This window comes from Jaculus jaculus, chromosome 10 (assembly GCF_020740685.1).
Source record: "Jaculus jaculus isolate mJacJac1 chromosome 10, mJacJac1.mat.Y.cur, whole genome shotgun sequence".
NCBI classification, from domain to species: domain Eukaryota; kingdom Metazoa; phylum Chordata; class Mammalia; order Rodentia; family Dipodidae; genus Jaculus; species Jaculus jaculus.
In genome coordinates this window covers 65,476,034-65,488,048 of record NC_059111.1, presented here as the reverse complement: position 1 = coordinate 65,488,048, position 12,015 = coordinate 65,476,034, and the positions used below count along the sequence as shown (strand labels likewise).

The 12,015-nt window shown below is 40.7% G+C and overlaps 1 protein-coding gene across 1 annotated transcript in view; it reads left to right on the top strand.

The window, feature by feature from the left end:
- Slc25a13 (solute carrier family 25 member 13) overlaps nt 1-12,015 on the top strand; it is a 185,629-nt gene that overhangs the window by 94,838 nt on the left and 78,776 nt on the right. Inside the window, exons 6-8 of the mRNA XM_045160892.1 lie at nt 8,796-8,942; nt 11,045-11,183; nt 11,864-11,957. Of these exons, the coding sequence (XP_045016827.1) occupies nt 8,796-8,942; nt 11,045-11,183; nt 11,864-11,957 (380 nt within the window). The remainder of the gene's footprint in view (nt 1-8,795; nt 8,943-11,044; nt 11,184-11,863; nt 11,958-12,015) is intronic.

The window sequence follows — 12,015 nt, the reverse complement described above, 5'->3', positions numbered from 1 at the left end:
CTTTTTTGTTTTGTTTTGTTTTTATTGTTCTGTGTTCTTTGGCTCCATGACTCAAGTGGATTTGTTGTTTGTTTTGAGGACTTCCCCACCCCCCCCAATAAATTATTCTCTGGTAAAAGCACAAACTTACATGTCTGAATAGAGTTGGAAAGAATTTTTTTGCATTCAAAATATGCCCACTTGAAAATTGGAGATTATTAAGGAAATGACAGGCCTGGAGCTATTAGAAGCATGAGTTTAGACCTGAAGCGATATAACCCCTATATATGTTTATTTCTGTATAGCTACACAGAGTGTGGAGTTTTCTTTTTTTCCCTATAGCAACCTGAATGGGTGTGTTGAAGTAGTTGGGAAACTGCCACAATAAAAGCCTATTCCATTAATCATCATGCAGCAAAATAGAGGGAACAGAGAGCAGTTCACTCGCAAACAGTGAAACTGGGTCTCCTTTCATATACTTGAACAGACAGGCTTGAGAGCCGGCTACAAAGCTCCATGATGGAACCTTCTGGCCCAGGTGACAGAAAAGATCCTTGCTGTTCTGCTGCTACCTCCACCATGTGTACTTACGAGCTCCTCTTGCCTAGCACTGTTAGGAGTTCTCTGCACAGAGGCATGCCATTTTCCCAGCTCCCTGGCTTTCTGTCTCTTGTGAGCCTTCAGTTTTCTGTACTCACTTATCAATTTGAGTTTTGTGGAATTCTCTGTATGTGCGCTGTAGAATATTTGTATCTCTTTATAGAGCTATTTTTTTTTTTTTCTTCTTCTGGTGGTTGGCTTATCTCCAAAAAAAATTAGCTTAGCAATTGCTTGTTGAGATTTTGGCTCCAACCAGGTATGGGGATACACACCTGCCATCACAGCACTCTGGAGGCAGAGACAGAGGCAGAGGCAGCAGCAGGAGGGTTTTGCATTTGAAGCTTGCCCAGGCTATCTGGCAAGATCCCATTTAAAAGCTAACTAACACATGGGGCTAGGGAAATGGCTGAACAGATAAAGGGTTCGTTACGCAATCATAGTCCCTGAGTGGAGACCCTTAGCACCCATGGTGGCACACATGTCTGAATTTCAGCGCTGGGGAGATGGAGACAGTAGAAGTCTCAGGATTTATTGGCTAACTTGTCTGGCCAAATTGGAGCATCTCAGGTATAGTGAGAGTCCCTGAATGAGAAAGACACAGATGTGACCTCTGATTTCTACACATGTACATGTGCACACACGCTCATGCAAAAATAATTAAAATATGTGGCCAAGGATGCTGGCTCACACCATTAATCCCAGCACTCCTGAGGTAAGGTAAGAGGAAAACCCTGAGTTTGAGGCTGGTCTAGGCTAAACCAAAGCGAGTCGCAGGAGTAAAACAAAAGGCTATATGTAGCTCCAAATCCTGAGTTCATGTCCTGTTTTGCCCATCTTCATATGACACACCTCATTTCCTGTCTGTACTAGAAAAAAAAAAGAGAGTGATGTCCATCTCATCTGGTGCTGATAGAATTTAAAGAGCTGGATAAGAAAGCACCTGGCTTGTGGGCATAACATATGCTCAGCACGTGGTTAAGTTTGCCTTTGTTTTTGCCTAACATTCTAGATCATCTGAACTTCCCAGATTCACACTTCTACCTGTACTTCCAGCTCTCTTTTGTGGACAGCTTGACTTTGTAAGTTAAATTCAGGGCTGAGCAGATGGCTCAGCTGTTAAAGGAACATGCTTGCAAATCCTGATGGCCTGGGTTCAGTTCCCCAGCACCTACATAAAGTCAGCACAAAGTAGTGCATCCGTCTGGAGTTCATTTGCAGTGGCAAGAGGCCCTGGCATACCCATTCTGTTTCCCTCCCTCCTCCTTTTCCTCTCTCTCTCTCTCTCTCTCTCTCTCTCTCTCTCATTCTGTCTTTCTCTGTGTTTGCAAATAAGTAATTAAATATTAAAAAAATAATAATTTAGGGGAAAGCATGCTTGCTGGGGATAGATGAAGAGAAAACAGAGGAGAGCCAAGATCCATCAATAAAACAAGAAGATAGCCAACTACTCACTGTGAGACATTTCACCTCTATATCAGTCAGGGCCCAAGAGAAATTGCACAAGAAGTGACAATAATAGTTTAAATTCATCTCAGAGTTTCTCATTGTTGTCAACCACCTCATTTTCCCCCACAAATATTTTTCTTTGTGGTACAATAGGGACTTATATCTCCTCCAAATTAAGAGTTTTTCTAAGATATATTTGCTTCATTTTACAGTATCCAGGTTATCACCAAAGCTTGTCATAAATTCTCTTTGCATTGTGTATCCAAATCTGATTATGATTCCTTGATGTTACTGTTGTGGTATAGAAGAATATCAGCTTTTGAGTCAGACATCCATTAGTATGGGTCTCAGATCAGCTGTATGTCTCTGGGCTGGCTGTTGAACCATCCTGAGCTTCATATGCCTCTATAAAGTGAAGACAGTGAATACTGCCAAAATAGCAAGGCTTCAATGAAATACTGTCTTTTGAGATACTTTCCTTAAAATGTTTTTTATTTATTTATGAGAGGGAGAGAATAATGCATGAACCAAGGCCTTTTCCCATTGGAAAAGAATTCTAGATGCATGTGCATATGTGCATATGGCTTTATGTGGGTACTGGGGAATCGAGCAGGGACCAGCAAGCTTTGCAAACAAACTCCTTTAACAGCTTGGCCGTCTCTCTATATTTGTATTTGAGCTCATTCACATAACCTTTGGCCTGTAGTAAATACTTAAGCAATCCACTGTTACTGTCGTTCTCCACCCCTCATGGTGTTCATCTTTTCATATCTGTGTCTCGTTTATAATGACTCAGCAAAAGCACTGTTCTGTAGCTCAAAATGATTCAGCAGAAGCATTGGTCTTCCCTTCCTCAAAGGACCATTGAAGTTTTTAAGCTTTTCACCTTAACAAAAATGAAAACTGCCACTCATTAAACACTTGTCACACATGACCTTTAGACCAGGCAGCAGGTGTTGGCATGCATGTTTCCTGGAGGACACCCTGAGACCTAAGGAGTCAGCATGCTTGTTTGAGCCATTTCAGGGTCACACTGTTGTTGTCATCATCATGCAGGACTCTCATTCTCCTCTCTTAAAGCATACTAAAATCTTTGACAGATGCCCCCTCACCTAAAGTTAAACAACTGTTTCTAATGGCAAGACATCTGCTTCTCTTTGAGGATGGCCATTTCATTGCTCAGTAGTTTTATAAGTTAGACACTTTTAAATATTTTATTTTTGTTTATTTATTTGAGAGAGGGAAAGAGGCATAGAGAGAATAGGCACTCCAGGGCTTCCAACCACTGCAGTTGAACTCCAGATGCATGTGCCCCCTTGTGTATCGGGCTTATGTGGGTCCTGGGGAATCAAACCTGGGTCCTTTGGCTTTGCAGGCAAGTGCCTTAACTGCTAAACCATATCTCTAGCCCCAAGTCAGACACTTTTATAAGTTAGATACTTCAGTGTGTTTTCTCAAACCTACTCACAATACCTTTTACAATTGATTTTCTATTTAAAGAAATATTCAGAACCAGCCTACTTTTCCTCCCCCTTATTTCTAACCTGATAATCTTTAAATACTGGAATACAATGACTGTACATGCTCTGTACTCAGCACTCTGAAAGCCCCTGGTCCCATCGTGATCCTTCTACTTCACATCCATGAACCACCAAGCACTTGGCTGTATGTGTGAGGATTTCTTTTTTTGTTTGTTTGTTTTGTTTTTGTTTTTGTTTTTCAAGGTACAGTCTCACTCTAGCCCAGGCTGACCTGGAATTCACTATTCACTGTGTAGTCTCAGAGTGGCCTTGAACTCACGGTGATCCTCCTACCTCTGCCTCTCGAGTGCTGGTACTAAAGGCGTGCACCTCCACGCCTGGAGAAGTTTTCTTTGTATAGCTATAGAAGTGCCCACAAGGGATTTGATTTTATGTCACTGTATCATTGGTAGTGAGCCTGGTTATATCTTTCAAAGACAACACATTCTTGAATTGTTTATGGAGTTACCAACATGTTTGCTCCTGTAGGCCATCCCACTTGCTTTGCTTCTGTTCAGGCTTCTGAGGCACTGAGGGAAAGAGCAAAAAGTGAGAAAGAACAGAACACTTTTTTCTGTTTTCCCCTGCTCATTCTCTGTTGCTGTGTTCTGGGTGCATTGGTTTTTGAGTTCATGGAAGTTTTTTAGGAATTTTACTGTTTTTTCATGAAAATAGACCACAGTAACATCTACTGCACTGAGTAAAGGAAATTTTAACTTAAAAGGAGAACTGGGGTTGTAGCTCCATTGGCAGAATGCTTGCCTAGTATGTATGAAGCCCTGGATTGGATTCCCAGCACTGCATAAAGTATGGTGGTGCATGGCTGTAATCCCAGAGAAGCAGAAGTTTAAGGTCAACCTCACCTACATAGACACCATCCTGAGTTACATGAGGTCCTGTCTAACATAAACAAACAAAAGCAGTAAGAAAAAAGTAAACTTAAAAGGAAAAGTATTTTTCCTTTTTTTTAGTAATTCAGAGTCCTAAGTGTCAAATTCCCAACTGTAGGATTCTCCAAGCCTTCAGTGGACCATGCTGAGGCAGCAGGTGCACATTGCTGTGACAGGAAGTACTTGGACTTGAGCTCCAGCTTTTCTGCATCCAGTCAAGATGTTGGTTTTCTTGATGGTTACAGTGAGGCTAATGATCATATCTGTGAGCAGAGAGTAGGGTGCACATCTGTGGTTCCAGCACTCATGAGGCTGAGGCAGGAAGAATGTGAGTCATTCAAGGCCAGCCTGGATTCCATGATGAGTTCAAGGCCACCCTGTGTTATATAAGAGACCTTGTTCCAACTTTAATAAAAGATCATACTTACCATACAGGCCTCCTGTGAGCATGAAGTGTTAGTCTTTGTAAAGTAATTAATGCATACCAGATCATCATGGTGGATATGTTTGTTGGAGGTAAGCTTCATTTCTTCATAAGCAGCTATGGCATAGAAAAGCAAGTCCTGTCTTTTATAAACACTTTCCAAAGAAGCCTACCTAAGTATTTCACTCTGTCCTTTTGAGGGAACTGCACGTAATTCTGCCTGGAAGTTTAGTCTTCAGTCTTTAAGGGCTGTTGGAAACATATTCTTGTTTGTTTATCGTTAGAGTAAAGAGAATTTTTTTCAGTTCCATGATTTCAGGATCCTGCTAGTAAATGTTTAATTGAAAAAAAGTGTAGGCTCAGAAGCATATAGTGGCACTGTCTCCATCACAGACACATGCCCATCGCAAACAGCTGCTGTCCTGGAGTGAGCGTGCTTCACTTCCTTTTGCATCTAGCTTTTAATTCAGCATTCCCAACAAGCTGATCTTAGTATTCTAGCTTCTTGGTTTCAAGGGGATGGGCTGGCCATGGACTCTGTTGCTGTTTTTGACAGTGTTCTGAGGAGCCCTACAACTCTGAGTTACACATGAGGGGAAATGGTAAATAATTGAACATACCTCTTATTGTTGAGCATAATCTTGGCTTTGTGATAGCTTTAGCAGTGGGCCTGAATCTCTGGAGGCTGTTCATTTACTTTAAATTGAATACCTCTTGTGGTCATCCTTCCTTCCATGGTGTGAAACAGTTAGTTCCCTACTTCCTCTTGAATTAGAAGCACCTGGACAGAGAACCCCTGTCTAATAGATTGTGGTGTGTCTATCCAGTGGCTTTTACAGACCTATCACCAATAATGTGTTGCCACATGAAGTGTTAGGCCCAGCAGCATAGATGGAGTCCAAATAAACAGGTGTGGTGTCTTCCCCAGCAGAGGGAATGCTAACTGCTGATACTAATTCTGATTTAAGGTTCAAAAGATCTCTTAACAGGCTCAGGCCAGGAGTTGTGTGATACTGCTCTGATTTTCCGTGGGGATGCTGAGGTGGGGCTGGGACTGGTGTGGTTAGATACCAGAAGAAGAGTAGTTCCTGAAGAGTTCATAGCACCAACCTTTGAGATAAGTTCTCTGTGATAGTCATCAAAGCTCTCTTGGCGAGAAGCAAAGGTTGGATCTGTGATCCTGATGTATGCTAGGTAGACTGCTGTGGTCAGAAAAGCTCTAGCTTGATACTTGGAGCCACAGTAACAATTTCAGCTAGATTGGAGTTTACTGGGAACCACTGCTGTAGGGAGGGAAAAATAAATGATGAAGCTGAGTGAACTTTCAAAGGCCTAAGGGACATATTTGGTAACTGATTTCTTCTTGGGGTGGGAGAAGCTTGAATAATTACAAATGACAGTTTTCTAGGTGATGTGACTGGGAACCACATGTCTGTAATTATGCTTTGAACATTAAAGAGGGAACAGGTTTGAGTGCTGTGTGGGAGATATCTAATAGTGGTGTTAGTGATGTGGTATTTTATGGCTTTTATAAGATACTTATAGGGGATAATCTTTAAGTATTTATATATTCTGGTATAGCAAGTAGGTGTGAAATATTAGGATGTAGATGTTAAACCTTAGCACATAAGAAAACTTCAACTTCATTGAGGAACAGTTTTTCTAGAAAGCAGAGTGAGCAAGACCTAAGGATGGAGGTTTTTCTGATGCCTCCCATGTAGAGACACTTGGCAGGCTGTAGAAAGATTGGTATATAAAGAGATTTTCACTAGTCAGGCTAGACCTAAGCTGGTAGAAACCACAAGTGAAAAGAGGCTAAAATAGGGTAATAATTGCTTTGTGTCCTACTTAATTAATTATTCATTCTTACATAATAATTCTTCTAATGTACACATTCTTAAATTCCAACGAACTACACAGGAAGGTATAATTCCTCATTGTGTATTCATCCAGCTTTAAATATTATTAACATTTTGTCAACCTTTTTCCATCTCCCCACCCATCAGGGGCAAAAAATGGATATGGACTTCCTGGAGATAGTATGAGACCCATGTCATTTCTCTCACACTTTAATTTGAAGTGCTATATAAGGTCAGTTAATTCTTACATAGTGATAAGTCTCACCAAAATTAATATGTGATTTCTTTACTATCATCACATAAAATCCCATTTCATTGAAAGAACTCAAAATCCCTAAGAGTCAATTCAGGGCTAGAGAGATGGCTTAGTGGTTGAGGCACTTGCCTGCAAAGCCAAAGGATCTTGGTTCGATTCTCCAGGACCCATGTAAGCGAGACACACAAGGTAGCACATGCATTTGGAACTCGTTAGCAGTGACTCGAGGCTCTGGCTTGCCCATTCTTTCTCTCCCTCTTCCTTTACCTCATTCTTGCAAATAAATTAACATATGTATGTGTGTGTGTGTGTGTGTGTGTGTGTGTGTGTATATATATACACACATATATATATTTATTTATTATATATATATTATATATATATATATATATTATTTTTTTTTAAGAGCCACGGGGCTGGAGAGATGGTTTAGTGGTTAAGGTGCTTGTCTGTGAAGCCAAAGGACCAAGGTTCAATTCCTCAGGGCCCACAATGCACAAGGTGGCACATGTGTCTGGAGTTCATTTGCAGTGGCTGGATTCCCTGGCATGTTCATTCTCTGTCCCACTTCCCTGTCTCTTTCTCTCAAATAATTAAAAATTTTAAAAAATTAAAAAGAGCCAATTTAGTGGTCTGTGTTAATTTCATAGAGGTTACTTTCTTTGAAAGGTCCTGTTTGGAAGGTAGACAGAGTCCCTGAGGACGATGGTAAAACGCTCTGTAGTAGGGATGTCTTTGTCACATTCTGAGCTGTGAGTTTCAGTGAGAAGCTTAAGTTTGATTTTGTGCATATACTTACCCTTGGGATAGCAAGAGTCTACAACTAGTACCTCTTGATTTTAGATTGTATGACTTAAGAAAAATACTATATTCAAAGTTTCTACCACAATTTTCCCCCAGTCATTGTTCTGTGTGTGTGTGTGTGTGTGTGTGTGTGTGTGTGTTATGCACATGCATGTGCCCATCTGGTACTCTGCGTGCTCCTCTATCTACGTGGGGTTGTCCTTGCCCAAGTGCCTGGAGGGGAACATCAGATGTCTGCTTCATTAGTCATCCATCCATTCTCTTTTTTGAGCTGGAGTCTCTTACTGGAATTTTCTGGTTTTTTTTCTGTGAGCTCCTTTCAATTCCTTGGACTCTTCTCCCCTCCGAACTGGGGTTACAGATGTGTGTGGCCATTACCAGCTGTTTTTGTGGGTCCTGGTAAGTGGACTATCAGGCCTTCTCAGATCCTCATGCTTGCACAAGAAGTACTCTTAACTGCTAAGCCATCTCTCCAGCCCTGTCTAGACATTTTTGCTTGTCATACCCTTGGGTTGGGAAGTTACTGGCATCTATTAGGAGAAGAGGAGGTATACACAGACCACCTCTGATAACAATGACTTAACATGCCCAAAATCCCAGCACTGCCAGCTTGAGGAACAGCATTGCCCTGCAGAGCTGCTTGTCCACTATTGTTATGTCATGTGTCTGTGTGTTTTTGAACCAACTGGTGGTTCACAACCACTCATCTTTGCCAAGAAGTTAAAGCCTTTCTATCTGTTTTTCCTTCCATCTGTGTCACCTGAGCTGACAAGATCTTGAACCTATGATCCTTAATTCTTTTACTTTGAGTGTGAGGTTTAAGGTGAAGTATGCTTTTTCAGGTATAGTCACTGATCTGAGCAATGTTCTCTCTCCAAGGAGACAGTAGGAGATAGTAGGGAACACTGGTTAAATCCTGACCTAGTGTATTTCTTCTGCTTGATTTGAAAATGAGCAGTCCTATGTAGTAACAAGGTAAGCAATATACACTAAGCATTCCACTTTTTCTAATGGCAGGAGATACAGCTGGAGCATGCAAAGCAAGCCTTTGTGCAACGGGACACTGCCAAGACTGGAAAAGTCACCGCCATTGACTTCCGAGACATCATGGTCACCATCCGCCCCCATGTGTTGACACCTTTTGTAGAAGAGTGTCTAGTAGCTGTAAGTGGTACCTCATCCTCATGAAGTAAATTATTCTACCCAGTTTAAGATTAGTAAGCAGGAAGAGTAAAGAACATTGCTTATACAGTATGGAGAATTTTTTTTTTTGACATTTAAAATGCTAACGTTTTCTTAATGTGATTACTCATATTAGAAAATATGTTTTGGCTAGTTTGCATGTTTTGTTTTTGTTTAGATTACATGGAATATTTTTGAGAAATGTACAGTTGTCCTTCAGGGTCCATGGGAGAGGGGACATACTAAACCCACAGGGTACACTCAGTAGATACTCAGCCTGCTTATGTACCGTGACAGAATCTTTGTGAATAGCTTATGCATACCTTTGTGATATGGCGAATAATCTCTATATTACTTACAGTGCCCAATACAATGTAAATGTTTGATAAATTTTTGTTGTGCTGATAAGAATAAAAACTGTATATATTCAATATGGATATACTTTCCCCCATTTTTCTTTTTTTATTCTGTGGTTGGTAGAGTCCATGGATATGTAACTCATGGATTTAGAGAGCCCCGTCTGTATTTACTACAGAAAAGAGAACAAACAAAAGAAGCTTGGATCCCAGTTTAATTTTTGCTGTATTTTGAGATGTATGAAATGAGGATCTTTAGTATTCTTCTTTAAAGCATAAGAAAAAAAATCAGAAGTGCCCACATTGTATTGCCTGCTAGATTCACAGGCAGACCAGAACTTCCAAAGCCTAGGCCTTTCACTGATTCTGTGTCCCACGATGCCTCAGTGGGACATGTCACATGCAGAGTCTGTCATCACCTGTGGTGGCTCTTGCATCTTAGAGGATGTCCACCTGCCGCCCTTCCCTCATGGATCCTGGGATGTCAGGTGCCATTCTGGGATAGTGGATCCCATGCCTTGTCAGAGAGAGAGCCTCCAAACCACTAGGGATCATTATGAAAAACAGAGTCTAGGTTTCCTCGAAGCCTGTCTTTCTCCATCTGTGGATGGCAAGGTCTTGAATCTGAAGCTACTAGTGAATGTGAGGATCACTTCTCAGTGGAAAGTCTTCCTTTTGCTAATACCAGCAGAAGACCTGCGTCTTGGCTGGTGTCTGGGTTTCCCACAGTCAGTGCTTACCATCACCATAGTTAGCACCTCCTTGAGCCTTTAGAGTTCCTCCCCCTCTCCCCCTCCCCCCGCCAGTGCTCCATGCTTCATACTGGAGACATCATGGCCTTCAGACAGGGTCTTTTCCGCTCCAGCACTGTACTAATCTCACTCCTTTTCTTGCTTCCCCCAACTCCTACTCCGTAGGAAACTCTCACATCAGCTACTTTAAATGACTATGAATTGAAGATTTATGTGGTTCTTACCTTGAAAAGAAGTGCTTTCCTAATAAAAATATTTTGCCTTGTTAAGGATAGAATTTGAAACCCCAAACTGCAGTTCCAGTCATAATGGACATGCTGCCTGTTTCTCATGTCCCCTTGTGAAGAAATATGTTTCCTCAAAAATTTTGATTATCAGAATTCTGAATGGTCTTAACCCCCATCCAAGCATGTGACATCTCATAATTTTATCACATTGCCCTTGTTTGTTAGCATTCCCACCAAAGTAAAGCTAGCACGTGAGTGATTATTTATTTCTAATTGTAAGCATTGTCACAAGACTTGATATTTAGGTTGAGTTAGCTATGTCTCATGGTATATCTGCCTGATTTAATCCAATTTTGCATGTGCACATGTGTAATATAGTTTTGCATGTTTAAGTCTTTAAGATTTGCTCATTAGATGAAATAAGCCTACTTATAAAACATTTCTAACTGAAATTTAAACTCTGTAAATTACTACTGGTCCTGTTATTTTAACCCTACACATGTACTTATTTAGTTTTCCAGAGGTTGTGTGTGGAAAGTATGTTCTGGTCATGATTAGTTGCAGTTACTTCTAACAATCATTTGTAGCTTTTTTTTTTTTTTATGAGAAAGAAATGTACTTTACATCCCTTTCTTCTTATACATGCATCCCTGGTTTCTCCTAAACCAGCAGTACATATAAGCGCTTTGGGAATGCCTTCACCTATACATCTTTTATTTTTCTTCCTCTCTTGTTTTCAACTTCTGAAGGCTGCTGGAGGCACCACATCTCGTCAAGTTAGTTTCTCCTACTTCACTGGATTTAATTCGCTGCTTAACAACATGGAGCTTATTAGGAAGGTGTACAGCACTCTAGCTGGCAACAGGAAAGATGTAGAGGTGACCAAGGGTGAGTGAGATTATGACCGAATTTTCCCCTGCTAGAGTTCTGGAGAATTAGTAGGATGCAAAAGGCCTTTTTTTTTTTTTTTGCGGACTTTTCTATCCCATTCAGTCATGTCAATTATGTGGTAAATGTATATCTTCCATCCTTAGACCAATAAAAGCAAACCAACACAAATAAACTGACAACATCCTTTGAATGAGGGAAAGGCATAAAGTTCTTAAATATTTTTCAGGTTTTGCTGGAACTTGAGCTAACTTGACTCTCAAATGTGCATGAGGAATTCCACAAACTTCTTATTGGTGTTGATATAATTTGATCTATGAACTTGAAGACATTACCAGCATTTTAACAGATTTGTTAGTAGAGGATTCCCTTAGGAATGTCAGTGTCAGTAATGCAGCCTTACTGAGGTCTCATACACACCTCTGCATTTTCCTCACCCTGAAATTGATTTAATCAAAGGCTTCAGACAGCACCAAGCTTTTAATGTAAGTGTTGGGGAAAATAGCATATTTGTCCTGAGTAGGTGTAAAAATGGCAGAAGTTCCTGTCCTGCTGAGGTTCACTAGAAGGCCACCCTGATCATAATAAAGTGTTGTGATGTCTGTGTATTCTCATGCTGTGAGTGAATGCTAATCTAGTGCTATTCTTTGCTCAATCATTCCCTCTGTTCTTCTATACAGAAGAGTTTGCTCTGGTGGCTCAGAAATTTGGTCAGGTTACACCCATGGAAGTTGACATCCTGTTTCAGTTAGCAGATTTATATGAACCAAGGGGGTAAGTTGGCCGTAAAAAATTATTTTAATAAAAGGAGGTTAGGAGTTAAGTATAGGAG